This window comes from Perissodus microlepis, chromosome 6 (assembly GCF_051167445.1).
Source record: "Perissodus microlepis isolate ML-2025 ecotype Zambia chromosome 6, ASM5116744v1, whole genome shotgun sequence".
NCBI lineage: Eukaryota > Metazoa > Chordata > Actinopteri > Cichliformes > Cichlidae > Perissodus > Perissodus microlepis.
The window spans coordinates 1215001-1243000 of NC_140466.1; the positions used below are offsets into that span (position 1 = coordinate 1215001).

At 46.1% G+C, this 28000-nt stretch overlaps 6 protein-coding genes and 2 non-coding genes across 10 annotated transcripts in view; 4 read left to right on the forward strand and 4 right to left on the reverse strand.

The window, feature by feature from the left end:
* Nucleotides 1–1232, reverse strand: part of wdr17 (WD repeat domain 17) — a 47720-nt gene extending 46488 nt beyond the window's left edge. Inside the window, exon 1 of the mRNA XM_084929766.1 lies at nt 1110–1232. The gene's annotated coding sequence lies outside the window, so the exon portion shown is untranslated. The remainder of the gene's footprint in view (nt 1–1109) is intronic.
* A 908-nt stretch (nt 1233–2140) lies between these two features.
* hmgb2a (high mobility group box 2a) lies at nt 2141–4565 on the reverse strand. The gene is made up of 5 exons (XM_084929868.1): nt 4430–4565; nt 3440–3599; nt 3205–3353; nt 2949–3123; nt 2141–2863 (listed from the first exon to the last, which is right to left on the reverse strand). The coding sequence occupies exons 2-5, from the start codon at nt 3584–3586 to the stop codon at nt 2693–2695; spliced, it is 642 nt and encodes a 213-aa protein (XP_084785994.1). The 5' UTR covers nt 3587–3599; nt 4430–4565; the 3' UTR covers nt 2141–2692.
* Nucleotides 4566–7421: 2856 nt separating this feature from the next.
* Nucleotides 7422–14851, forward strand: pmm2 (phosphomannomutase 2). Its single transcript, XM_084929860.1, has 8 exons — nt 7422–7673; nt 9874–9985; nt 10085–10161; nt 10957–11048; nt 12403–12502; nt 12723–12798; nt 12902–13017; nt 14169–14851. The coding sequence occupies exons 1-8, from the start codon at nt 7599–7601 to the stop codon at nt 14271–14273; spliced, it is 753 nt and encodes a 250-aa protein (XP_084785986.1). The 5' UTR covers nt 7422–7598; the 3' UTR covers nt 14274–14851.
* Nucleotides 14852–18839: 3988 nt separating this feature from the next.
* On the forward strand, nt 18840–19911 carry LOC146384759 (E3 ubiquitin-protein ligase TRIM47-like). Its single transcript, XM_084929857.1, has one exon. It carries the CDS (start codon nt 18840–18842, stop codon nt 19650–19652), a length of 813 nt encoding a protein of 270 aa, XP_084785983.1. The 3' UTR covers nt 19653–19911.
* Nucleotides 19912–21126: 1215 nt separating this feature from the next.
* Nucleotides 21127–21199, reverse strand: trnak-uuu (transfer RNA lysine (anticodon UUU)). The gene has a single exon. It is a non-coding gene; the product is annotated as a tRNA-Lys (tRNA).
* A 264-nt stretch (nt 21200–21463) lies between these two features.
* Nucleotides 21464–27020, forward strand: LOC146384761 (fibrinogen-like protein 1). The gene is made up of 8 exons (XM_084929843.1): nt 21464–22030; nt 22459–22681; nt 23990–24158; nt 24399–24558; nt 24635–24732; nt 24836–24924; nt 25671–25858; nt 26753–27020. Exons 2-8 carry the CDS (start codon nt 22610–22612, stop codon nt 26967–26969), a joined length of 993 nt encoding a protein of 330 aa, XP_084785969.1. The 5' UTR covers nt 21464–22030; nt 22459–22609; the 3' UTR covers nt 26970–27020.
* Nucleotides 21922–22013, forward strand: trnar-ucu (transfer RNA arginine (anticodon UCU)). The gene is given in 2 exon segments: nt 21922–21958; nt 21978–22013. It is a non-coding gene; the product is annotated as a tRNA-Arg (tRNA).
* The window catches only part of LOC146384763 (uncharacterized), a 50957-nt gene continuing 49972 nt past the window's right edge, over nt 27016–28000 (reverse strand). For all 3 annotated transcript variants that reach the window (XM_084929768.1, XM_084929769.1, XM_084929767.1), the window contains exon 18: nt 27016–27941. In XM_084929768.1, the coding sequence (XP_084785894.1) occupies nt 27728–27941 (214 nt within the window). In that variant the 3' untranslated portion in view covers nt 27016–27727. The remainder of the gene's footprint in view (nt 27942–28000) is intronic.

Here is a 28000-nt window from a genome sequence, read left to right on the forward strand (position 1 = left end):
GTGATTCAGCTAATAACACAGGGATTTCATCATTTGTGAAGCCAGGCTGAAAACACTCAGCAATCTGTGCATTCACGACTGGATGTAATACCGGTAGCTTAGCTGTAGCATTTGTAGCTGAGGGCTTCAGCTTCCGGGTAACAAGGAAATGACGTCATTCACGTAGATTACTGATTGGCAGCGCTAACTCGAAATTTCGAGTTGCTTTTCTCAAAATTTTGAGTTAATAAATCGAAATTTCGAGTTAATATGTCGAAATTTCGAGAAAGTAACTCGAAATTTCGAGAAAATAACTCGAAATTTTGAGTTATGAATCCTTTTTTTTTTTTTTTAGTGGCGGAAACGGGCTTCCATAGGATACTTAGGGTTAGGTAGGTAGTTAGAGATTAGGGTGAGTCAGGTGTTCGTTTGTCTCCTGTGCTCCATAAAGAGGACGGAGCCGTGCTGATGGGCTCCTTTAATCACCTTTATTATTAAAAGTGAACATTTTTGAACAGTAACAAACATCACACCTGTGCTGGGTCTCCTGAGCTCGTCCTGTGCGGAAATATAATCTGTGAATGAGCTCCATTAAAACTAAACACACCCCAGAGACCAATCAGGACTCAGCTCTGAATAATGGAGGCGGGGGGAGGGGTGTACCTGTTCTCTACAGGTACACCCGGCGGAGACCCGGTGACACGGCACGCGGCACTCGTGTGATTAGTCAGCGCCCCCCGGTGAAGTGCTGACGTCACGGTGGCCTTCGCACACTTCACGGGCCTCATAAACGACAAAGTCGCGCGCTGTGGACGGACTCACAACAGTCCTCCCGACCACGTCACGCACCCTGACGTGGAGCACGCGGGGTTAGAGCTCTGCGCGCTCCCGCCATCATTTCATCTGATCCTGAACAACATGACGACGCATCAACAGGTTCCGTCACCGCGACTGATCCACGAGACACCTGCGTGTCGCAGGAACCTCACACCCACAGACTCACACACACGCACGCACACTGCTGAAGACACGGATCCTGGCTTAATTTTTCATCATTTCAAACACGCGACCAGTTCGTGTGTGCGCGTGTGTCTGTGCGCGTGTGTCTGTGTGCGTGTGTTTCGTCTTACCGTCAGTTGTCGGCAGGCTCGTGCACGGCGGACAGCTCCCAGGTGCTGAAATGCGTCCAGCTCACCGTCATCCGGCAGAGGTACGAGCAGCAGCTGCGCTGATTGGTCCCTGGGAGGCCCGTCTGTGATCAGCTATTGGCGGTCCGGGCTGTCAGTCAGAGTGTCCGGGGTGTAAATCAGTGACGGGAACCTCTCGTTTATTTACATTTATTTATTTTTAAATATTTACACATTTCACAACAACAGGAGTTTTATACTGACCCACAACATTCAGATGATCCTCTGAGAGCAAAACACGGATTCTACAAAAATGTTCGCAATAAACAGAAATTAATTCTTAAATAAAAGGAAGCGCTTGGCAACGGTGGAAAGGAAGAACTCCATTTAAACAGAAAGAGACCTCCAGCCGTCTACTGGGGTCAAAATAAAACTGGATTGTGTGTTTCTTAACTTGTCATTCATCCAACCATCTATTCTTCTGTGCAGAGCAGCAAGCTAAGCAGGTATTTCAGACACTGTTCTCCTCAGCAACACCTTCCAGTTCTTCTGAGTGGTGGTGAAGTGCTCCCAGGCCACGCCCACTTTATAATCTCTCCTAGGATGACGCTGGGGTCTCCTTGTGCCAGCCTTTAATTTGTCATTGCAGATATTTTGTTTTCAGCTGCTTCAGACAGAACAGTGACTGCACATCACATGTTAGAGGCCCTGTGATTGGTCCGTCTGTCCTCACTCTTTAAGTGCATCAGTTGATTGTGATCTTTGGAGAATCTGTTTAAAGGACTGAAGATAATGCTGTCATGGATGTTTTTACCACTGATTCTAAAATGATGAAAACATGTTTTAAACATGGGTCACAAGTCCTTAAAACCACCTGAGTGTCATTGCTACACTGTGCAAGGTTGATTTTTAACATTGCAGTGAGTCTGCTGCACGCACAATGAGCCTCATTCTGCTTAAATTCAGGTCAATTTCTTCATCATCTACCCACTCAGACTGTTCCCCCCGTGGTCATGTGAGCTTGAGACACACACTTATAGGCAATATACAAAATTTTATTACAAAAAGAAAAATCCGTTCTACAAGTTTTCAAAGTTCCACATTAAAAATGACAGCAAACATTTTTCTTTTAACCAAACTACAGATAAATCCTGGCAGTAAAATGACAGTGAAGAAACGGCACCGCTGGAACAGAAAACATGAGCAGTGCTTCCAGAAACAATCATTCTTAAAATAAAAAGCAAACAAAGAAAAGAAAATGTTTCCTGGCTGGCTGCTGTCCACCGTCTGCACAGGAGTTTCAGTTCATCGCATCATCACAGGAAATAATCTGGCTGCACGTTTTTTTTTTAAAACCAGGATCTAAGGTGTAACAGACCCGACTTCAGCAGTTGTAAAACAAAAATAAACCTTAAAGGGGACTAAGGGACAATAAAACTAAATCCCTGAATTAGAAGAGGAGTACAGGTCGAGCGAGGCCGACCGACAGGGACAGCAGGCTATACCGTTGGACGAGTCCAACCCAAAAAACAAACATAAGCTGAACAACGCGTCGCAAACTTCACATCCTCAGACACAGAAACCACTTAGTCATCATCCTCATCGTCGTCATCTTCATCCTCTTCCTCCTCGTCTTCATCATCGTCATCATCATCATCAGCCGGTTCAGCCTTCTTGGCGGCGGGCCTGCCGGGCCCGCTCTTCTTTCCAGCGTCGCTCTTCCCAGAGCCGCCCTTGGCTCTGTAGGCAGCAACATCCTGGAAAAGGAGAAGAGGAGACGTTAGGAACACCACCTCAGATACACGCTACACCATCCAACACCACCCGAAAACACAGGGGCACCTTTTCGTATTTCTCCTTCAGCCTGGCGGCTTTGGCCTCGTAGGGGGCCTTGTCTTTGGCGCTCTGCGTGGCCCACATCTCGCCAAGCTTCTTGGCAATGTCGCCGATGGAGATCCCAGGGTTATCCTCCTTGATCTTGGGACGGTGGTCGGAGCAGAAGACGAAGAAAGCGGAGCTGAAGGGAAAACAACAAATTTAATCCCAGAAATATAACTGAAAACATTTTACAGACAAAGAGCAGCGAGTGTAGACTCACGGGGGCCTTTTGGGGGCGTTGGGGTCCTTCTTCTTCTTTCCCTTCTTGGCACCTTTAGGTGGCACGTAGGACTTCATCTCCCGGTCATATCGGACCTTATCATTCTTGGCCATCTCTTCAAACTTCCCCTTCTCCTTGGGGGACATGGTCTACCACACACACGTTTTAATTTTTAAAAAGGGCAAATAAAATAAAAAATATCAGAACAGTGTTTATAATAAACCGCGGGGCTCACCTTCCATCTTTCTGAGCACTTCTTGGAAAACTCTGCAAAGTTCACGCTGGTCCCTGGGTGCTTCTTCTTGTGCTCCTCGCGGCAGGTCGCCACAAAGAAAGCGTAGGAGGAGGTTTTTCCTCTCGGCTTATTCGGATCCTTTGTCATGGCTGCGATTAATCTGCAAAATAAAGATTAAAAAGAAAACCAGAAATGAAACCAAACACTAAACCACCAAAACGACTCCGAGTTTCGTATTACACGCCCACCCCGGCACAATAACCGCTCCCTGGCCTCACCGTTTTAAATTAAAGCGGGTAATATCCTCACATTTGCCGTCGTGTGGCCGTGAGTGGTGTTACCGCAGCAGAACTAGGGCGAGCAGACGCCCGGGAGTGTTTTAAGGCTCTAATCGGCTTTCTGCCTCTCCGGGACAAAAAGACGCGACTCCATTTTGTATCTTCCCGCCTAAACACAACTGCGCCAAAAACTTCCCCAACAAAGTCTCTGCAATACAGCCGCTCCGCTCCACTGCGAGCAGTTCCCCGGGTTTCTGCCTTTAAACACGTGTAGCCAGCACCCAGAGCGACTCCGAGACAGCCGGAGACTTCATCCAAACTTTAAAAAGAGAGGCGCTTCCGTCGTGCTGCGAGCTAAGCTACCAAACCAAATGGCGTTTGAACGGCATGTTGCGCACTAAGTCGGACACACACTGAGCTACTACAGCACCATCTTACAGAGCACCGATCAAGAAAAACACCCCACAAAACGGATGCTTTTCGGTTTTAAACAGCAGCGAACTGCTTGCTTTTTCACAAACACAGTTTTGATATTGCTGTGATTTATCACGCAAACGACCTACAGGCCAAAAAACATAGATGTATTTTACCGCACAAAGGTTAAAATAGCCGCAGAAACTTCACCACACACCATTGCAAAACAACAAACAAATCACAAACACCTTCCAGCCACTGTTAGCTAAACAATCATTAGACAGCAGAGGGGCCTTACCTGTTCACCGCAAGACGAGCTGTAAACGAGTGAAGGAGGAAGGACGGTCAACTGTTTAGTCACCGTCTGCGAGGCCGCACTAACTATACTATCGAGTCTCACAGCTCCGTCCCCCCAGCAGCGGATTGGCAGAAATCGTGCATTTAAATTTGAACGCAGGGCACACAGCGCAGTCGCGGATGTGATTGGTTGTTTTCCTAGAAGTCAAGCCGTAGGGTTTGTGTGCGTCACTTGCAAGCTGATTGGCTGCTCCCGGGCTTTTAAACATAGGGCGCGAAAAAGCCCCTCTTTGTTCACTGCTGTTCCAAAATAACCTCCGTCTGCTGATGACGTCGCTTAACCGTTTGTTTTCGAGGTGAGAGCGAAAGGAGCCGATCCGCTCCGAGGCTGCAGCTCTTCCGCTTCTAGCAACCAGCGACGAGACGATACAAACAAAACTGCTCATTTGATTTTTAACGGGCGCTGACGGATGTCAACACTCTCCAGAAAACCGACAATAACTTCCGGCTGCAGACTTTAACTGCAAACGTGACGTTTTAATATTCATTAAATATTGGACATCCTGTTTTAAGATGGCTCCCGTTTATGACTGTGCAAGTAGAAATGCAATCTAAGCACAAAACACCTATAATCTATTGTAGAATAAATCTATTATAAAGCAAGAGAGTCAAACATAAGGTCAGGGGCCAAAACCGGCCCCAAGGAGTCCAATCCGGCCCGGCAAATGTGGGCAAAGATTTATGAAATATATTTTCAGCTTTCAGCTCTCATCCAAACTAAAGCAAAGTAATTAAGTACCAGATAAACAATAAAGATTAAATCTACCAGAACCTTTTATTTGTATTTTTAACCTTTCGTATTTCTTATTTCTTCTTTATCCTGTAGAAACACAGAGACGTACTGCTGACGCTCCCCTTCTTCTTATATTAGATGGAATCAAATTAAACATCTTTATGTTAACGGAAAAGAGTTTTGCTGGCTCGGTCTAACATAAGAACAAAGTAGGCCGCGTGCAGCAATGAATGTAAGTTCAGTGAAAGAGTATGGAAGCTGTTTGGTATGCAGAGCAATGCAGTGAGGGAAAGACATGCACAGCTGTTTATGTAAAAGCAGGCCTGCTGTAAAAAATCAAAAATCAAACACCAAAATAAAATCACATCAGTTTGGTGATGAGCATCTTACATGTGCATTAGAACGTTTCACTGCTTTTACAGAGGAACAAAAGGAGGTAGCAACACACACACACACACACACACACGCACACACACACTGCAAACCAGGTTATTAAATATAAATGCAAAGATTTTAAACTTTAAGACTGCAGACTGGCAGTTATCTAAGAGTGAATGAAAAATAAGGGACAAAAATATTAAAAGAGGAGTCAGAAAGGAGGAAATAGTCGCAGTGATCCTCAGACAGAGCACGGAAACCTGAGGCTCTCTCCACCTGAAATGTTCCTCAACTTTTAAAGAATTATATGAATCAAGCTTCATTCTGACAGCCACTATGAGGTAGTGCATTTAAATAAATTAATAATTGTAAGGTCTGAAGGTATTTCCCCTCAATGTTTCACCTCCATCACCACTTTGCACAATTCTCCCAAACATCTGGATTTTCTTTTCGAATCATAATCCTGAACGTGTTTCATGCATTCAGAGGGGATTTCTCACAGTGAGGGGAAACTTTATGAGCTCAGAGATAAATCCACGATAAGTCATAAACAGATCATTTAAAACAGTTTCAGCTCTGACCCTCCACAGATGTGATTAAAGTTGATTTACAGGCTCATTGACTGAGAAGTTGGGGGGTGACCTGTGTGAGCCGGGGGGTTCACACCTCACAGTTAATCAGGAGGTCGTCTGTATGTAAAGTTGGGGGGTCGCTGGGAGGCAAATACATGTCAATGAAACACTTCTGAACCACTTTTTCTCCTTTTGTTGTCCTCGTGCGCCCCACCTAACTGCAAACCCATACAGCATGCAGGACACGTTTTTAACACCATTACTTCTTTAGCTTTTATTGTAAAAGGCGGCATTTGAGAACGGCCTCCATATTTTATTTAGTAACCCTGCTGTGCTGATTGGCAGACGTTTTTACTTTGAGCTCTTTGAGTTCATTTCCATTATAACTGTGCTTCTTCTTTTCAGTGACTTTCACATGGCTGAGCCTTGTTTTCTTATATTGGTTGAACTTTTTCTAATTTATTTGAGATATTTTGTTTTAGGTTCTGTTTAATGATTTAGCTGATGTAACATATTACCAAACTGACGTACATCTAAAGCAAATATCAGGACTGAAAACAGGAAAATCATCTAAAGCAGGCCTCAAAGCTCACAGGTAGAAGTGTTGTAATTTTCTGTTTCATTAAAGACTTTATGTCCCAACATCTGTGTGTTGTGTTGAAGCGATATCAAATGAAGATAAACCCTGTTGCACAACCCTGTGCTCATAATTTACTCATTTTCCCGAGCAGCTGTGCAAAATTGAACAGGAAAAATGTTCCTGGTCCAACATTAAACTCTAACGTAGCTGAAAAGACACGGGTTTGGTTCATGAGCCAAAAGCACACGATGAAGAGGAGGAAGTGTGGAGACAAGAGAGTCCAAACTAAACTCACCAAACACACAAAGGAATTTTAAATTGTTTTTATTTATCTACAGCTGCAGCCTGGAGCCTGTGTTTAATTACAATGATATATGACCCTGTTTAATCCACCTTCACAGACCTGTGCAGATGTCAGGAAATAATGAAGAACACAATGGTTCGCCTTTAAAATCTGCGAGGAAGCTTCACATCTGTCCCAAAGTATTAATGACAGTAAAAACAAGTAATAAGCAAATTGTAAATATAAAATGATTCAATAAAAATACATTAATTAATAAAATAAAATGAACAACATCATTGTAATTTCACAACAGTTTAAAGTTCATTTGTTTAATCTTTTACGCAGATACTGCAAAGTATCAGCAGGTGGCAGCACTGTGCGTTTGTCAGTCTGGTACACACCCAAGAAGAAGAAGAAGAACCGTGGTTGTAGTTCTAAGCGGCGATCAGGTAGTGTAGGGAGAACCGAGCTGCTCTTTACGGAACACCGGCAGAGGAGGCGAGCCCACTCGGAGCAGCGGGGAGGCGGTCAGCGTGTCTGTGTGGGTCCGGGAGCGGAGGGAAGATGAGTGACGCCGGTGTGGACACGAGCACGCTCTGCCTCTTTGACGTTGACGGCACGCTTACGGCCGCGAGACAGGTGGGAAATGTGTGCGTGCTTGTGTATATGTCCGCGCGCGCGAGGGCAAGACCACTGGTGATATAAAACAATCAGTGCACCTGACAAACCTTCAGACAAACATGACTGTACTGTCCGACGCTGCGACTTCCGGCTCCACGTTGATATTGTAGTTCTTCCGCAGGCAAAAATGCTCCGCAGAAACTACGTAACAATGGTTCCGCTAAGCGACGTTAGCCAGTATGGGCGGACTGCCAGTGCCAAACATCTTTATAATAATGATATTAATAAAATAATAATCTCTGACAGTGTAACGTTATCGCTGTGGTTACTAAACATAGAAGATATTAGGTGACGCATGTAACGGTAAATTACGTCTTGCTAGCTTTTTGCTATAACAGGAAGTGTCTGACGGAACGTCAAATGTGAAACACGAGTTTACGATTTAGAAAAAAAAATCATCAAACTATTAATTACATTTATATCCGTGGTGTGTGTAATCACTGTCGTCACCTCCTAAATATAAAACACCCTTCACGTGGCCATTGATTACGTAGGTGACTCAAGCGACGCCCGTGCTAATCGTGTTCCCGGTAGTTTCTGCTAGCATGTCACTAATCCCCGGGTTAAGCGCCCCCTAACGGCCCTGCAAGGTTACGTGTTTGGCCAGTTCTTCCAGCAGAGCCACTCATGTTTAAAATGTTCTTTAGGAGGTGACCCTGACCTCTGACCCATGCAGACTGCTTTAGGTGAAGGTTTAGGTGGAGCAGGGGTCATGACCCCGAGGCTCTTGGTTTCAGTATAGCCCTGCGTGTGTGCACAGCTGTTCAGTTTTACTGCAAAAATTTGTAAAAGGTTGCAAACTTTTCATCCTGTGATTTAAAAAATGTGACGTCATTGAAATGAAAATGCAAAGTAAGACGAACCGAGTAGTGATGAATGGCCAACAGGGTACACTCATAATCAACCAATCATGTGTCAGACACTCAGTGTATCTATGCATGTGAACATGATGAAGATGAGCTGCTGAAGTTCAGCCTGAGCATCAGAAAGACGATTTCAGAGACGTTAAAGAGAGCCCTCTCTGTCTACAACAAACAATCCAGTGAGCAACAGTTCTCACCTCGCTGATGTCAGAGCAGAGCAGCCAGACTGATTGTATACATGCTGATGAATACAGAGGAACATCTCTGAACAACATGGTGAGCCATGAAGCAGCAGAAGGCCGCACCGGGTCCCCCTCCTGTCAGCCACGAACAGGAAACTGATGATTCCTGGTTTGATGTGCATCACATGGTCAGTGTTTGGTGTAAACACCATGAAAGCATGGATCCATGCTACCTGTGTGATGATGTCATAATGATGTCTCGTTAGTGTGAACCAAAATCTTTCAGCAATCTTTGCAGCAGCTCGTTTAATCCATGATGCAAAAAATTAAATTAAAAAAGATTAAAGTAAATTAAAACGGGAGCTCGGGCCTAACTGCGAGTGCAGTAAAGGTTGCAGACTTGCTCTGTTTCAGGAGAACTTGGACTCTTCACTGAAGCTGGAGTTTAATATTAACAGACGGGTAAACTGCTGATGTCGTCAGATTTTCTTTTTTCTTGCAGAAACGTCGGCGTTTATAACTGTAGTGACGGAGACGTTGATCTCGTCGGTCGAAGGCTTCTCATGTTTGACTGTGTGCAGCGTTTTTAAATCTTTAATAAACTGATTTTTACTGAAAGTTTCACCACCGCAGTGTTTCACAGCGTTTGTTTCCTGTGTTGCGACACACCTGACCAGTTTGAAATAAATGTTTTTGGGGAAAAGAGGAAGGTTCAGTGAGCTGCTGCTGTGCTTGTGCAACACACAGAACGGGTAACTATCACTGCATAAAGAAGCAAGAGGGAAGCAGCTGAGCCTGTGCCGTCCTGGGAATCCTGGCTGAGTGCAGGGATGTCAAACATAAGGCTCGGAGGCCAGAATTGGCCCATCAGACTCCAGTTCACCCCGTGGTGGTTTGGAAAATATGAACAAGGGCATAAATATTTGGGCTTAATTAGTTGTGCAGCTTTTCCTGCTGATAGACCCTCCACAGCATCCAGACCACAGCGAGGTAGCTCAACAAAAGATGAATAAATGACAGAAGATAAACAAAGCTGCGAGTCATAGACTCTGTGTCCGTCTGCGTGTCCCCGTCATGGCGGTAAATGTGGTGCGTGTCACTGTGTGTTTTCAGCGGGTGACCCCGGACATGGCAGAGTTCCTCCAGAAGCTGAGGACTCGGGTTCGGGTCGGCGTCGTCGGAGGGTCCGACCTCAGCAAGATCAGGGAGCAGCTGGGAGACGACGGTGAGACGAACGCCGCTCCTGTCTGATACTGTCCCTTTATTTACATGCAGCTTATACCAGAGAGATGATAACGCTTGTTGGTCTCGGTTCTGTGTGCAGTGATCCAGAAGGTGGACTACGTGTTTGCTGAGAACGGCCTGGTGGCGTATAAGAACGGACAGTTACACTCTGTGCAGGTGAGACGGAGTTTTACCTTTTTATGTAACTGATCTGGAATCAGCATGTAAAGAAGCAGCTGAGGAGCAAAGTCAGTGACATCATCAGCCTGAGAGGGTTACAGAGACATTTCTAAGGCTGTGGGACTCCAGCGACCCACGCTGAGAGCCTGGAAACCATCGACGACTCGTCCAGGAGGTCACAGAAGAGCCCAGAACAACATCTATTAAGCTCAGCTAAGGTCAGAGGTCACGACTCAACAGTAAGAAAGAGGCGGGGCAAAGATGGGAGAGTCCAAGCAGAAACCACTGCTGACCAAGAAGATCACAAAGTCTCGTCGCACATCTGCCAACAAACATCTGGAGGATAATATTCTGAGGGCTGACGAGACAGAAGCTGAACTTTCTGGAAGCTTTGAGTCACATCTGCATCAGACAGCGTTTCATCCAGAAACATCCCAGCAGCAGCAGCCAGGTGGTGGTCGTGTGACGGTCTGGCTGCTCTGCTGTGACTCAGGGAACCACGCAGGAACCAGCAGCTCCGCCTCTGATTGGCTCAAAGGGACAAAATAAAGGTTCTGGAGCGTCCGAGTCAAAGTCTGGACTTAAACCAGACTCAGATGCTTTGATGCTGGAAACCCTCTAGTGAGACAAACAGCAGGTATCAGGTTACACTCAGGACAGGCAGGTGTGGATACCTTTGTTCCCGTAATGAATGACATCATCATTTATAGTGTGTGTGTGTGTGTGTGTGTGTGTGTGTGTGTGTGTGTGTGTGTGTGTGTGTGTGTGTGTGTGTGTGTGTGTGTGTCTCAGTCCATTCAGGCCCACATGGGGGAGGAGCTGCTGCAAGACTTCATAAACTTCTGTCTGAACTACATGGCCAAGATCAAACTGCCCAAGAAAAGGTGACAGCACATCCGTGTGTTGATTAGCGTGTGTGTAACAGCCTGGCAGGTGGGGTGTAGGGCGTGTCGGAGGGCGTGTCGGAGAGCGTGTCAGTTTGATCCAGCAGACGGGTTTAAACAATGGAAAGTTTCTTTAACCTCCTCAGACCCGAACTCTTCCACAGCAGCATTTTTAATTTCTCTTTGATATTTGGGCTGATTGCGTCCTGATGAATGTAAAAACAAAGAATTACCAGATTTTTTTTTTTTTTTACCTAAAAGAAAAATAAGGCTACGTTCACCCTGCAGGCGAAAGCGCATCAAATCTGATTTTTTTGACCCTCTGCGACCATCTATCCGATCATGGTGTGACAGCGTGAACGGCACAAATCCGATATTTTCAAATCCGATCTGGGTCACTTTCGTATGTGGTCCTGAATCCGATACAAATCAGATGTTTTAGAAAGCGACTGCTGTTTGATGGTCATGTCGCATTAAATCCGTCTTTTACGTCACCGACACAAGACAGACGCCAATTATCAGCGCCGGAGAAGACATCGTGAACGCTTCCTGGCCATCCGGTGTAGATGTCAGTGAAACTGTTGGGAAGACAGCGTTGGAGAAACGTGAACATTTTATTTGTTCTGTATAATCTGCAGCTATCCTTTGAAGCACCGCTCCTCTAAAACAGCAATAAGGATCATTATTAGGTTATTTACATTATTATGTAAATAACAAAATAACTTAAAGCAAAAATTGGGAAACGTAAAGTCCGAAGTCTTTATATTAAGGCCATCAGTCAAACAACACTGTTGCTCTGGGTCTAAACAGAGCGCGTTGTGTGTGACGTCTTCTTTTGCGCATGCGGCCGCTTTGAGCGTTCACACTAGAGCGCGTTTGCTGTCGCATTTTATTTGTAGTGTGAACGAGCAGACAAAACAATCGGATTTGATCAAAAAATCTGAATTGAGCATTAAGACCTGCAGAGTGAACGTAGCCTATGAGCCACATATGAGGAGATTTATTTAAATGTCGATAGAACAGTAGCAGCATAATGTCCTCGTAAGTGGATTCAGGCCCTTGTAGAGCAAAACTGAGTATAACCCAAAATGTGACGTCCACATATGTGGACGCCAGGTCCTAGGAGGTTAAAGATCCACGTTATAACACGCCGTTCTTACCTTTGGGGCTGTGGGCGTGGCACAGCTGTGAGAGGCTGCAGTATAAATGGTTTAAACTGTAAAAGTGCTCGCCATGAAACCGTGAAGGTTTCAGGTGTGTTACCCGTGAGGTCAAAAGGTCAGAATCACTGCATGTATCTGGACTGTGGCGGTTCTGCGGTGGGTGTCATGTGACTCGGTGTGCCGTCTCTCAGGGGGACCTTCGTGGAGTTTCGTAACGGGATGCTGAACGTGTCTCCGATCGGACGCAGCTGCACGCAAGAGGAGCGGATCGAGTTCTACGAGCTGGACCAGGTAACGCCCACGTGCTGACCCTAAACCCAGACTCCACCCGCCTCCTCCACCCGCCTCCTCCACCTGTAATTAACAAAAATGTCTGTTTGTGGTACATTTGGTAGGTTTTGAGCTTGTTCTCATTTAAAATGTACTGAAGAGGTAAAAGTACTGTTTGGTTCTTTCGCTGTGAACCTGAAGCTGTTGCTGAAATGAAGACGGTGGTGTTTGTTTCCTACAGAAGGAGAAAATCCGAGAGACGTTTGTGTCCGTGTTACAGGAGGAGTTCAAAGGAAAAGGACTCTCGTTTTCCATCGGTGAGTCTGCTGCAGCCGGCACGCCGCCGTGGCTGTCCTGCCTCACTGTGATGCAAATGGCGCCTTCGTTTCCTGCAGCCTGTCGGTCTTTGTGTGTCCGCAGGAGGTCAGATCAGCTTTGACGTGTTTCCTGACGGCTGGGATAAAAGGTACTGCCTGGGCATCGTGGAGAAGGACGACTACTCCACCATCCACTTCTTTGGAGACAAGACCAAACCTGTGAGTATGCAAACTGTGTCACGTGACTCCTCACGGACGCAGAATATCAGCGGCAGGTAAACGATGGCCGGTCGGGTCAAAGAGTCATTCCTGGAAACATCTGTTTCATTATTCCTGAAATACAGCTGGATCCAGCAGCACACTCTCACCAACACCGCAGCTCCTGTAGTGTCCAGCAGGGGCAGCAGTGAGTCAGTCCCCGTGTTACAGCAGAAACGAACTGTTTACAGCCTGAGACCAAAAAAAGAAATCAATAGATTCTTTCTATCATCACAAAGTCTGTGCAGGTGGAGAAAACAACAGGTAGGAAGGTAACAGGTCAGGTTGTCACAGCAACAAAAAGATAATTATTCTGTAAGTAACTTTAAGCAGTGTGGTAATGTAATCTTACATCACAAGTACTTTTAATGAGTGGCTTATGACACCTGTCTCCTTATTCTAGCGGGGCTGACTTTAAGTATTTATATGTTTAATAAATAAATACTAATAATACTGTCATTTTAAATTAAATGAATTGAATTCTGTTTGATTGCAGGGAGTTACTCCCTTAGTTTGTACCCAGAACATCAGTGCAGCATGTCTGTGTGTGAGTATGTCCACTGTGGAGCGTAAACAGTGTGTTATAGAGCAGGACGGCGTTTACATCGTGGGCCACATTCAGCACATTTAAACCTGAGTGGGCGGGGCCGCTGAAACGCCCCCTGACAGCACAGTAAGGTTACTCCGACTGTGATGATCAAACTGAACTTGTGTTCCTTTTCCTTCCTGTGAGGTCACTCAGAGGAGTTTCTGTCCTTTCGTTGTTCGTCTTTATTACGCCGCTGTGTGAATGTTCGAGCCTTCATCGGCCCCCAGGCCTTATGTTTAACACCCCTGGTACAGACAGATGAATCTTCGGTCCTCAGACCGGCCAGCAGGGTCTGAATGTCTCATTGACCTGTTGTTAGAGGCTGTTTCAAACATCTGACATGTGTTCAGTGGTCACCATGCAACACTTCCAGCTGTGTTTGAAGGACACACAGATGTGTGACTGTTAACCTGCAGCGAGTTTGGGGCAAAACCTTTTCACCAACCTCGTTTAAAGTGCCGCTTCGTTGAGTCGTGAGCTGCAGCACGGCTCATCTTTCTGTGCGTCTCTGTCTTCACGTCAGGGAGGAAACGATTACGAGATCTACTGCGACCCCCGGACCGTCGGCCACGAGGTGTCCAGCCCGGAGGAGACGCGGCGCCTGTGCGAGCAGCTCTTCTTCTCCTGAGCTCAAACGCCTGCCAGCTGTGACTGTGCGTCACCTATAACAACAGACGGGAGGAGGAGCTGATGAACGCTGACGTCACTTTTTGATTTTAGCTGCTTGTTTGGTCGGGGTTGGTGGGTTTGTCTTTCTGTGATCTGTGTGTTTGATTCCACGTGACCCGCTGAGCCTCCGCGTACGGAGGACTGTTTGATGAATCTGTGGTTCAGCTCGGGGTTTTTTGCTCTCACTAGAAGGTTTCGGGGAAGCCCCTGCAGCCTCACGCTGTGGGCGGAGTGAGGAAGTGGGCGGAGCAATGACACGCAGCTGTGGTTTACCATCTTCCTGTCTGAGTGTAAATAAAGGTGGATGACATCACAGCTGTACTGGAACGGTTCTCCACTCTGTTGTCCATCTTTGTTATACAGTCTGTGTTTCCAGGAGTAAAGTAGCAGCTGATCCTGTTATGACGAGGCCGTTTTATGCAACGTGTGGAAAATCATAGCCATGCTTTAAATAATAATCATGTGATGTTTCTGTACATGACGACGTTACTGTTAACAGCGAGGGGAATAAAAGGGAGCCGACGCTCTGAAACTCGACTCGTTCTTCCTGCGATTTCCCTCCAAAGACCAAAAGAGTTCATCCCAGATGTAATCCAGCAGCTAACGGGAAGGACGTGGATTTGAAAAGGAGGAATCATAGAGATAAATCTATAATCTTCATCTATTCACTTGATTCTCCTTTATTTTGAAAAACCTGTTTTTAAATTTTCAAAATAATATTTTTAACAAAGATTTTTGAGTGATTTGATGTGTTTTTTTTATGTAAATCCATTTTCCTTTCAGCTTTTAATAGTTCCTTAATTACTTTATTTAGATAATAATAATTTATAATTGGATTTACTAATGCATATTTTATTGCCCCAATTAATTATTAACTCATGAAATGTTTAGACTTTCTTGGTCCTCCATATTTATTAAACTTGTCTCGTAATTTAACGATTACATTCGATACATCACCAGAAGCTACATCCATCTTTAATATACAGTCTGTGGTTCTGTGAGCTTGCCTGAAGTTGAAAATGTTTATTTGCATGATTTAATTTTCCAGGATTATAAACACAAAGTCATAAAGGAATAAACTTAGATATTAAATATGGAAGATTCAATATTCAGTTACATTAAATTACTTGGATATTTCCTCATCTACAGAAGTTGAACATCTGTGAACATCTGCATGTTTCCTTCCACCAGCTGTGCTGCATCACTGACATCGGTGATGTTGTGTTCATAAACTTCCTGACGTCGCAGGAAACTGCTGCAGGACGGTGGCTGCGCTGATGTTCAGTGTTTGAAACGTGGACTGTAAAATGTAATCTGATTACAAATGTGGAATAAGAAAAAGGTTTGGCCTTATGCTGACTCCTGATTGGAGGAGAGCTGCGTGCTCCTGCGTTTAAATGATGATGGAAATGAAAATATATCAGTTTTCTTGTTTTTCCTGCTGCAGCTTTTTATTGGCCGATCGTCTGTCATCAATAAAAGGTCATTTTCTGTTAGAGCTTTAAAACCAGACTGAGACACCGCTCTGACCTTTAACCTCTGACCTCCTCCAGCAGTTCACACATTGGGAGAAATCCTAACTTTGCATATTTAATGAAGTAATACAATGTTCTATTATCATAATTATTTTCTGTGGTACAGACCATCAAATTATGTTTAATTCACATCGTTGTTGCAGCATTTTTGAGCCTTCGCACCTTCATCGCCACAGGAGGCAGAAATGTGACGTTTCAGATAGAAGCTCGTGGAGCATCAGCAGCTGCACGCTCACATCTAAAGATCAGTACAGCCACGAGAAACAGGGCTACCAAAAACCTTCTTCTCATTTAGAGCTGTTTCACATTACTCCCACACGGAGGCGCTGTGGGGCTGGTCTTCCAGGTAGGATCGCTCCTCCTCATGGAGGCTAAACATGTGACGGGGCAAACCAAAGACTCCTCTGACCTCCTGCACCCATGAGTGTTAAATAAAACTGTTAAATCGGACGTTTCCTGTTTAAACTTCATGTTTTTGCAGTGAACTCTCAAAGATCAGAGCAGCAGCTTGTTTCTGCTCACCGAGTGAAACCTGTGAAAACTGCTGCTGTCAGACTAAAGAAGGGCCTGCGTTTGAAGCTCATCTTGTTTCAGGTGTGTGCAGCTGTGATCAGTGCAAACCTACCAAAGGAAACCTGACAAAAAACAGCAGGAAGTGTTTGTCAGGGCGGATGAAGCTTCTCAGAGTAACGGAAGCTTTAGTTGAAACCATTTCATCTTCAAACACGAGTCTTTGTCAACACCTGACTCAGATACTGGTGAGTGCAGCGGTTTGTAAACTCAGTGTTTCAGGTTGGGAATTAAACCAACAACTTTGTAGAGCGTGCTCTGATTATAGCTGTCAGACTCATTCAGAGAGGGCACCTTTGTTCTTGCTGCAGTGAGTAAGATGATGTTCACCGCACAGGTCTTTGGTCACAGTGTGACGGTACCTTCAGTGGTGGCACTACACTGATTTTTACATTTGTCAGCTTATCAGGTACAAAATCTGAACACTGGGTTTTCAAAGTATGTTGAAGCTATGAATGCACCAACCAACCAAATGAAAAAACAGAGTACAAGATACAGACTGAGGTCAAATTTCAAATGAGCAAATAAGAAAAATGTCAATTTTCACTCAGTCTGAGACGTAAAAGATAAAAACCTCATATAATTAGTAAAAAGTGAAGATTAAACTCATCTGTTTTACCTGAGCTGACTGTATGTTTGCCTGCAACAGTCAAAACACGTGTTTATGGTCACATGCCTGTCAAACCAACACACTTTTGAAGTCATTTATGGGGCGCATGACAGGAAGTTCACTTCACAGATCACGACAAGGTGCTTATATCATGGTCCTGTGATAATACTGAGAAAACCCAATTTGGCAACAGTGGGAAGGAAATACTCACTTTTTAACCGCAGGTTAGGGTTGAGGGGAGGAAGTGAGCACCAAGACACTGTGGAAGAGAGCCAGAGATGAATAATAACTGAAATGCAGAGTGGCATATAAACCACAGGCCCCCGGCAGCCTACGTCTATTGCAGCATAACTAAGGGAGGATTCAGGGTCACCTGGTCCAGCCCTAACTATACGCTTTAGCAAAAAGGAAAGTTTGAAGCCTAATCTTGAAAGTAGAGATAGTTTCTGTCTCCTGAATCCAAACTGGAAGCTGGTTCCACAGAAGAGGGGCCTGAAAACTGAAGGCTCTGCCTCCCATTCTACTTTTAAATACTCTAGGAACAACAAGTAGGCCTGCAGAGCGAGAGTGAAGTGCTCTAATAGGGTGATATGGTACTACAAGGTCATTAAGATAAGATGGGGCCTGATTATTTAAGACCTTGTATGTGAGGAGCAGGATTTTGAATTAGGCGAATGCCTGAACCACCACAACTATCTGCTTTTCATGTGGAGAAGTAGCCAGTAACCAGCCCCCCTTTGGAGAAAGCTCATTTCTGTAGCTTGTGTCTACAGTCGTTGTCTTTCAGTTGCTGCCCAGAGTTCTTGACTATGGGAGAGGCTGAAGACTAGGAGACGGTCCCAAAGCACCCCCCACCCTCTGAGGGATGTCGCTGTATGTCTTCTCCAATTCCACAGTTGTAGACTAGATGGACAAACTCTCACACACACTTGAACTGAGGATGATATCTGCATTGTTCCTTGTGTGTCTGAGGTTAAACTATAAATGCACAAACTCTACTTTCCAGTACGCTAGCCTCCCAAGGAGGCTAAGGAGTGTGATCCCTCTGTAGTTGAAGGACACTGTCCGATCCCCCTTCTTAAAGAACAACCATCCCAGTCTGCCAATCCAGAGGCACCACCCCACATCTCCACTGAAAGTATCATAGTGTGTCAACCATGACACCCCTACAACATCCAGGCCCTTCAGGAGCTTAGGGCGATCCTCATCCAGCCCAGGAGCCTGGCCTCCAAAGAGTTGTTTCACTACGCCGGTGACCTCACCCTCAGAGATGGTCGAGTAATTCCCAGCCCCTGCCTCATAGAGGATCAATCAGTGGCATTCGGGAGGTCCTCAAAGTATGTCTTCGACCACCTGTTGAAGAGTTAGGGTTAGGACCCCAAGGACACCACCTTGGGCTTTCCCCTCCGGAGTCGCCTGATGGTTTTCCAGAATTACTATGAGGCAGACCGAAAGTCTTTTCATTGGCCTGAATGGATTTAACAGGGAACCAATGAAGAGAAGCCAACATGGGAGAGCCTGGTTCTGCCTCTGCCTGTTAAAAGGGAGTTTTTCCTTCCCACTGTCACCAAGTGCTTGTTCATAGGGGGTCACCTTTTGATTTGGCTTTCCTCTGAATCACTGTAGGCTCTTTACAGTATACAGCTGCTGTTGCTATATGAATAAAAGTGAATTTAAAATTGAAGTGAATATCTGGAGGTCACTGCTTGAACTTATGGTTGTTGTCACACTTTCATATTTCTAAACAACCCACGATTAACAATTATTTAATTACAATATTAACTTTGACTTCTGTTCTCAGAGTGCAGACATGTCTGCTGCCACCAATCTGCTGTCTGACGATGAGCTTCTGTGCCCCATCTGTCCAAATATGTTCACTGATCCGGTCACCACACCTTGTGGACACAACTTCTGCAAAAAGTGCATCACTCAGCACTGGGATATTAATTTTCCATGTCAGTGTACAGTATGTAAAAAGGCGTTTCCCAATAGACCTCAGCTGAGGCTCAACCCTTTGCTGTCTGAGATGGTTGCTCAGAGACGTGAAGCTCAGCAGAAAGCAGAAGTTCCCTGTGACGTCTGCGCTGGAACCAGACTGAAGGCCCTGAAGTCCTGCCTGGTGTGTCTGACCTCCTACTGTCAGATTCACCTGGAGCCTCATCTGACAGCTACAAGTCTGAAAAGACATCAGCTGATTGAGCCTGTGGAGAACCTGGAAAGCAGGATGTGTAGGAAGCACGATAAACATCTGGAGCTGTTCTGTAAGACCGACCAGACATTTGTCTGTGCGCTCTGCTCTGTTTTAGATCACAAGGCTCACGAGTTTGTTCCTCTGAGAGAAGAATATGAAGGAAAGAAGGCAGAGCTGGACAAGACAGAGGCTGAAACTCAGCAGATGATCCAGAAGAGACGACTGAAGATTCAGGAGATCAAAGAGTCGGTGAAGATGAGTAAAGATGCTGCAGACAGACAGAAAGCAGGTGTTCAGGTCCTCACGGCTCTGATGGAGTCTGTTGAGAGACGCCTGAAGGAGCTCATGAAGGAGATCGAAGACAAACAGGAAACTACAGAGAAACAGGCTGAAGGTCTCATCAAAGACCTGGAACAGGAAATCAGAGGGTGAGAGAGGTCAGGGGAGAGCAGAATCAGGTTTAGTGGACAGATAAAGCTGGTTGTCATCAGCATAACAGTGAAACTGAATATTGTATTTACGAAAAATGTGTGCAAGCGGAAGAAGGTAGTTAATGAAAAGAAGGGGCCCCAGGACAGATCCCTGGGGCACGCCTGCAACCAGAGGAAAGGGCTGAGAAGTATCATTGGTTATTTTTATTGGTGCAGTTTCAGTGCTATGGGAGGGACGAAAACCAGACTGGAACTGTTCATACAGATTATCATTAGTTAAGTATGAGTGGAGTTGTGTGGCCACTATCTTTTCAAGAATCTGAATATGTTCACTGATACGGCTTGTACTGTATTAATAAAACTGAATTATCATGCTTACAGAAATGTGTCATTTAATTATGTACCTGACAAAGGAGAGCTGGTCCCAGATGGGACCCATGTGGGACACCCTAAAAAACAGATACAAATAAAAAGTAACTGACAGAGGCTCTGCTGGCGATTATGACAGAAACTATGACAACCATGTACGAGATCATCCCCCCCAGCACCTCAGCGTGGCTAACAAAATGTGAATCGCTACCTTAACATGGTGGAGGGGTTTGTGTGTCCCAGGGATCCCAGGGGCTGTTGTCTGGAGGCTTTTGCCCCCTGGTAGGGTCTCCCATGGCAAATTGGTCCTGGGTGAGGGACCAGACAAAGAGCGATTCAGAAGACCGTTATGAGAATATCACCGAGGGAACACTTTACCCTGCCCGAGATAGAGTTACCGGGGAGCCAGGCCCGGGGAGGGTGCCGAAAGCAAGCATCTGGTGGCCGGACTTTGGCACAGCCCGAAAAGGGGGCATGGGCCCAGTGTGCTTCAGCTTCACTCAAGGTTGAAGCAAAGGCTGACTGAGCAGACGATCAACAGCTCTCTGTGTGTCTGGACTCTGTCCACAGCAGCCAAACATGTTTCTGTTGTAAATTTATCCCAATCAGAATACTTTATTAATCCCTTAGGAAATGATGTGGTCACAGTCACTCCAAGACAATAAGAACAGTAACAGACTGAACAACATTAAAAAAACCCATTTATTACAAAGTTTACAAAATACAAAAAATAGCTCTACAATTCTGGATTATTACAGCGATTAAATATATATGATTGACTGTAACCTGTAACACTTTGATATTTTCACAGTAGAGCATCTGCAAAAGGGTTTAACCGCTGCACTGTCTGCTGTGTATTAGATTGAGTTGTACAGGGAGGAATGATTTTCTGTGTCGTTCAGTGGTGCATTATGGGTAATCTCAGTGTGCTCCTGTGACTGGGCAGCACATCATCGAGTGGATGGGAGGTCCTGTCATAGGCGTTTTAACATTTACTCTTACAATGAAAACATAAAAGCTATATTTGAGTCACTGCAGTAATGCAAAGAATATGTGGGCTCACTTTGAGCAGGTTCTTTAACTAAAGGGGCGAGAAAAAAAAGCGACGCCCGAACAGGGACTTGAACCCTGGACCCTCAGATTAAAAGTCTGATGCTCTACCGACTGAGCTATCCGGGCTCTGGCAAATTTCTGTCACGGGTTCCTCAAAAACCTGGGTAGTCCGTTAGAACACTAGCATATTGCTACAGGTAAAAGTAACACAGGAGATATTCTCTGTTCACCTCGTGTTTCACGTCACGATATATCAGACATATTTGATTTTGGTCCTGCATGTTCTCTCAGCCATTTCTAGTTTTTCGAAACACACATATCACTTCCGGTTTTTAAGAATTTCACAATAAAAACTCCGCTGCTAAAATCACAGAATGAACCCTCAAATTGCAACTCAAGACACGACTCATTCTGTTTATAAAGTGTTTAAATGACACAGTTGCACGCAATTTATGTAGTGTTTTTCACTGAATTGAGCTATGACATTGACGTTTGCTCTCCCAAACACACGGATATCGACGTTGTTTCTGCTGAAACAAGCGAAGCAGTTTGACGTTATGACTGCTGAAGCAAATCTGATCAGTGTCGGAGGAGTAGTTGTCTTTGAGGACAGAGCCTGAGCCTCCACGTGTGAGCTAACGGAGAGAGGGCGGAGGAGAAGCGGGCCGGCTGACAGCAGCTAGCGGCTAGCAGCGGTGCTAAGCTAACGTTAGCAATAAAGTGCTATTTTATAGCATTATTGTTTGTGTAGCGGACACGGGCGCAGTGTTAGCAGATTAGCCGCGTTGCTAGGGCCTCGTGTGGAAAGAGGATGTTAAAAAGCTGTCATTGCAGCTTGTGCAACAGGTGGCTCCGTGGCGCAATGGATAGCGCATTGGACTTCTAGTCAAGCACTTGAGGAGTGATTCAAAGGTTGTGGGTTCGAGTCCCACCGGAGTCGCACGTTTTGTTTTTTATGTATGTATTAAATATGCTGTAATATAACTGTAATATAAGTAACTACTATAACTAGCTAACGCTGTTACGTTGTGCGGAACGGAAGACTAACAATGACACAAATAGAGGGAATTAGCTGAAAATTTAAATAATGTTTACTTTAAATGCACTTAATGATTAATTGAGTTAAATTTAATGCCAGTAATAAAATATGTGTACCCATGCACATTATACAACATTTGTGTTTGTTTGCTGCTGAATAAAACTTAATAACTACTTAGAAATACATACCATATCAGTTCTGATAATACAGTCAGATTTGCTCTTTGTATTAACATACAGAGAAGTAGATAAAAATAAGTGTATAGAAATGGTTTTATTTTAGCATTTACTTCTGTCTCTCCTGACTCATTCACTGGTGATCACGTCATTATCTTTGTTGTGTACAGTGGTCGGTGTTGCTGGCTCAGTCACTGCAGCCACTAGATGGAGGCTCCCCCACGGCTGTGCAGCGATGGCCCAACACCAGCCTTCCTGACAGGGATGACAAGTCAGAGGAGGCGGAGAGGCTAATCGGAGGAGGGTCGGGGCAGCGAGTCGATGAGAGTGCCGATGATGGTCACGCTGAGGACGTCCGTGGCCTTTCTGCTTCACCTGGCTTCCTCTGTGGCGGTAAGAAACCGAAGCATCCGTGTCACATATTTCTCCTCGTGCAGTCTGCACTCTGTACTTCCTGCTTTAAGTATCTCTGAGATTTGGGTCCTCACACAACTGATGACAGAGAGGTGAAAATGCAGCCGTCGCTTTGTTCCAGTGGAAGCGCAGACTGAGCTCTGTCCACAGGGACACGGTTTGTGCTTCTCCGATGACTTTCTTTTATTGAAAAATGAGAACCTTGGTGTTTAGATTCAGATTTCATTTTTACTGTACAGAACAAGAAATTCATCTCACTGGTATCATTTCCTTTTTCTGGACTTCAGTCTCAGGATTTTTATTTCCATCAACCAAACTAACAAATGACAGAAACAGAATAAAAACGGAATGTTGAAGATTTACTTTATTGTGACAGCTTCTTAACGTCGGCGTTCAGAGTAAAATACAAACATTAGAAATAAACAGTAATGATTATATTTCAGTTTTATTTTGGTTTATTGACCTTTTAAACCACACTTTGATAACTCCTCATCTGTTCAAGCTTCAGCTCTAATTCTGCGTTGTGATTTATTGATGCAGTGCTGAGTAACTCAAAGTACGTCTGCTATGCTAACTTCCTTTAAACTAAGAAACACGCACCGCGTACATTCTGCCCAAATATCTCCATATTCTGTTGAAAAGATCTGCATTAGAGTTCAAATAGAGCTGAGCTGGACGTGCATGTAATACCATTTTGTTCCACACGAGGGAGCAGTGAGTCAGTGTAACTTCAGTATTTATCAACACATTTACAATAAAAACAAAGCGTGTTGATGAAGTGAAGGCGGACAAAGGAATCAACGTTAAACAGCACGCGTTCACTGTAACACGCTGCCCCCTGCCGGTGAACGTTTTCATTCAAATCTGCATGAGGCGATTACAAAAAGTACCTTTACTAAAAGTAATCCCAATAACCTTTGACCTTTACCTCCACGCTGCAGGTGAGGCATCAGTGTTTATAAGATGATTCTTTAATCTTGGCTTTTATATCGTTTGGATGAGATTCGCAGCTTCACACGATTTCAGCATCATAAATATGGATTTATTTCAAACTGCGTTCGTATATATTAATATCAAAGCATTCGCAGTTCTGCAGGAGTTTCATATGCAGAAACTTTTTTTCATTTTTAAAGTCCTTGAAACAGTCTCATAAATCAGGGTTTCAGGCGTTTTCGTGGGAGTGTTTGCTGTGACGAGCTTCAGTCAGGATTTAGAGTAGATCACAGAAACACTGATGAGGACAACAATGATCCTCTCATACTTTCTTCGTTACTGCCTCCTGTCCAGGCGCCGGTGCCGTGTGAGGAGAGGGTGAGCCGGCTGGAAGCGGAGATCCAGGGCTTGATGAACGTGATCAGTGAGCAGCACCGCTACATCCAGGAGCTCCACAGCAGCCAGGCGCAGCAGCTGCAGCAGATCCCCAACTCGTACCTGGGCCTCGACGACCTCTACAGAGGTACGGCTGCATCCACCGTGTGTGGGTCAAACCCTACATCGTCAGCACCGGAAGCTTTCCTTTATCTAAAGAACAAACCATGTCTACACAGAGCGTGACAAAAATCAGAGAAAAACCCGGGAATGGTTATTTTATTAGACTCATCATGTCAGACAGATGCAGCTTTATGGAGGACGAGGTCTCCTCCTGGGATCGAACCGGGGATCTTTTTCTTATCTGTGTGCGTGCATGTGTGTGTAGACTGCTCTGAGGTGTTTGAGGATGGAAACGTGGCCAGCGGGCTGTACGTGATTCGCCCGGACGGCGCTCCCACGGCGCTGAGCGTGTACTGCGACATGAACCACGGAGGAGGGTGGACCGTCTTCCAGAGGAGGAGAGACGGCAAAGAGAGCTTCGACAGGTGTGTCACCTTTACACACGTGAACACTTGAACAGTGCAAACAAATGTGTCATCGTGTGTGTGCGTGTGTGTGCAGAGCGTGGGTGGAGTACAAGCATGGATTCGGAGACCTCTTCTCTCCTGCTGGAGAGTTCTGGTTGGGCAATGAACCCCTGCACCATCTGACATCACAAGGTGCATCTACGTGTGTGTGTGTGTGTGTGTGTGTGTGTGTGTGTGTGTGTGTGTGTGTGTGTGTGTGTGTGTGTGTGTGTGTCTGATGCTTTCTGTGTTTTAGGGAACTATGACCTGCGCATCAACATGGAGGACTTTGAGGGGAACGAGCGCTACGCCGAGTACAAGAGCTTCAAGGTGGACGGCGAACAGGTGAAACTCAAGTAACCGCGGGAACTTCTCAGCTTTAAATTCAATCTGACGCTAAGAACACTTTACAGCCTCTCCCTGACCTTTGACCTCCTATTGGTTTCTCATAACACTTGGTCTTATTTCGACTACGGTCCGGACCAGCAGCAGCATCAAGGTCACCGCCGGTCTCTGTTCCCATCGGCGTTCCTCTCCCTCTGTGCTCCTGCACTGCTCAGGATAAACACAGATAAACTAACAGCAGGGAGAGGAGCTGCAGAATATTCCGGAGTGTCGGCGCGATGACGCGACGCTCCGGTCACCACGAGAGGAGGAAGTAAGACGAGCTGTTTGCTGCCGTTTTAGGAGGACCCACACCTGATCCTGACGTTAAACCTGAACCCAGGTGTGGCCTCAGGCCTTAAAAGGCTGTGAAAATGATGCGTTGAAGGGGCGTCGTTAAACGTAGCTTCAGAACAATAACCTGGGTCACGCTGCTGACTGCACATTTCTTTGTAAGTGTGTGTAAGGTGTCTGATTATTCAGCTGGTGCTGAACGAACTGGCTGCGATGAGTCTGAGCATCAGATTTGTAATTGTGAGCTCCTGCAGCACTCGCAGTTTCAGCGCGTGCTCTTCCTCGCCGTCACGGACCTGTGAGGTTCGCGTCAAACAGGGTTCGGCTGTAAATGGCTCCAAGTGTCCTCGCTGAAGGTCACGCTGCAGGTGTGAGCCTGATCACTCTGCTTTCACTCCCGTGTTCACCTGAAGGACCAGTACCAGTTACATCTGGGCGAGTTCACTGGGAACGCTGGCGACGCTCTGGACGACGCCCACGGGGCGGGACCGGGCAGTCCATGCGCAGACGGGGTGAAGTTCAGCACCTACGACCGGCCGAACTGCATCGACGCCGACGTTCAGTGCGTCAGACACAGCAAGTCGGGCTGGTGGTTCAGCAGGTGAGACGCGCACGGCGACGGGTTTACTGCAGGCTTAAAGGGACAGTACACCAAAACTCTGAGCTGTAGAGTCGGTCATCCACACGAGACAGAGCGACGGGGCCAAGCAACACTCGCCAACACCGTGACCCCGGGAAACTGACATCTTACTGATAAACGTGATTCAGCCTCAGATATTCAGATTTAAATTCCAGCTGCTGCTGCTGCGTTTCTTTCTTCGTCTTTCATTTCTGCAGTTTTGTGTTCAACTCATAAAATCAAACGCACCTTTCGTGAGAACTGTGGAGATGAAGATCTTTATGTGTCTGTTTTAAGGTCTTTGCACAAAGAGCTTTGAAGCGTGTTTGTTCAGTGGCTGCTGTTTTTAGTGCTTTATAAATAAAGTTAAAGTTTAGTTAAAGTTCACCGTCCTTTAAACCAAAGGTTAATAATCAGCTCGTTTGATTTCTGCCTCATGTTCCCTGACGCAGCCGTTCCCAAACTTTTCTGCAGCCCAACAAAACGTCCTGCTGACGTCCCAGCAGCAGAAATCTGTGGATTTCTCGTGATTCTCACAGCAGCTGCTCCGATTTATAATCAGAGTTCAGGTCTTTTTAAACTCAGGTAGAAAAAGCGGAGTAGAGAATCAATCAATAAAGTTTTAATAGAAAAACCTGAACTTTTTATCCCTTAAAATTAAACCCAGCAGGGTTCATGCTGCTGAGGTTCCCACGGTTCGTTTTCGGTGCTTCGATCATGAAACTTTTCGTCTCTGCAGCTGAACTATCAGGACAGACGTGAAAACGCTCACTTGATTTTGGGTGGACTGTCCCTTTAATTGGAGCAGAGTGCGATTAAAGCAGCTGCTATTGGCCGATCGTGTCAGCTGACTGTTCTGTGACTTCCCCCTCACAGGTGTAACGCAGGTAACCTGAACGGTCACTACTACGGCGGGCCGTTCGAAGCCATGACGGACGACGGCGTGGTGTGGTACACGTGGCACGGCTGGGCCTACTCCATCAAGTCTGTCGTCATGATGATTCGAGCGTCCGACCTCGAAGCGCCGCCGCCTCCAGCGGACGTTTACCTGCCAGGCGGTCCTGACATGGCGGCGGGCCGAGGCGCTCCGTGAAGCCGAGGTCACTTTGATGCTGTGAAATAAAGTCAGAGCGCCTTCGTATGATGTCATGTCGCATTTATTCTGTTCAAAACAAAAACAAAAAAAAGAACATTGTACACTGAGGCATTCTGGGTAAATCTGAGGTTTTTCAGGACAAACAACAGAAACAGTAAAACAGGCCAGTGTGTCAGTGAGGGAGGGGCACGGCAGGTCAGACTCCGATCTGATTGGGCACCGGGTGATTTCAGGGAGCGAGGGGAGGTCTGCATATTTGGCTCTGAGGCCGGCCCCCTACGTCAAACGTCCACGGGTGATTACATTCCACAAAGCAGGTTAAGGTCGCGGTCGTGACAGGACAGAGGTCTGTGGGAGGCGTGTTTCCGTCCCATTGGAACGCTGATTGAGCTTCGCTCTTTGGAGGGGGAAAAAGTTTGTGATCCGTGGACCCCAAACAGCCCGGAGCGTTTCCACAAATCCAAGGTTTCCCCCCGAGGAGGCGAGCGGAGCAGCGGTCAGGGAGGAGGAGCTATGTACAGACCCTGAGGCGTGCCTGCTGGTTTCTTCAGAGGAGGAAGAACGCTCCCGGGAGGACCGGGCGCTCCGAGGCGGCGAGCTCAGCCCGGGGCCGCGATCTGGTTCAAGTGCGTCGGTGCCGCCGCAGCGTCTTTTCAAAATAAGATATTTATTTAAAAATGTACAAGTCTGCGATGGCTTCATGTCCAGCGGCGCCGCTCCGACTCGGGAGGGGGGAGCGCAGGGGGGGCGGTGGGTTATCTGGGCGATAACGGCGCAGCTGTGGCGAAGGAGGCGGAGTTCCGCGGCGAGCTGAAGGGGGAGGTGGGCGAGAGGCGGCGGGGGCTCGCCAGCAGGTCGCCGTTGTGCAGCTTCCACAGCAGCTCCTCGTTCTCCATGGACAGCCGCTTGTTGACCTTTGACTCCTTCTGCAGCGTCTGCTGCAGTATGGCCTGCTCGCTGGACAGCTGCCTGCAGGGGGAGACAGAGCCGTGAGGCGGGGAAGGATTTATTGAAAGGGGAGCCGGGGT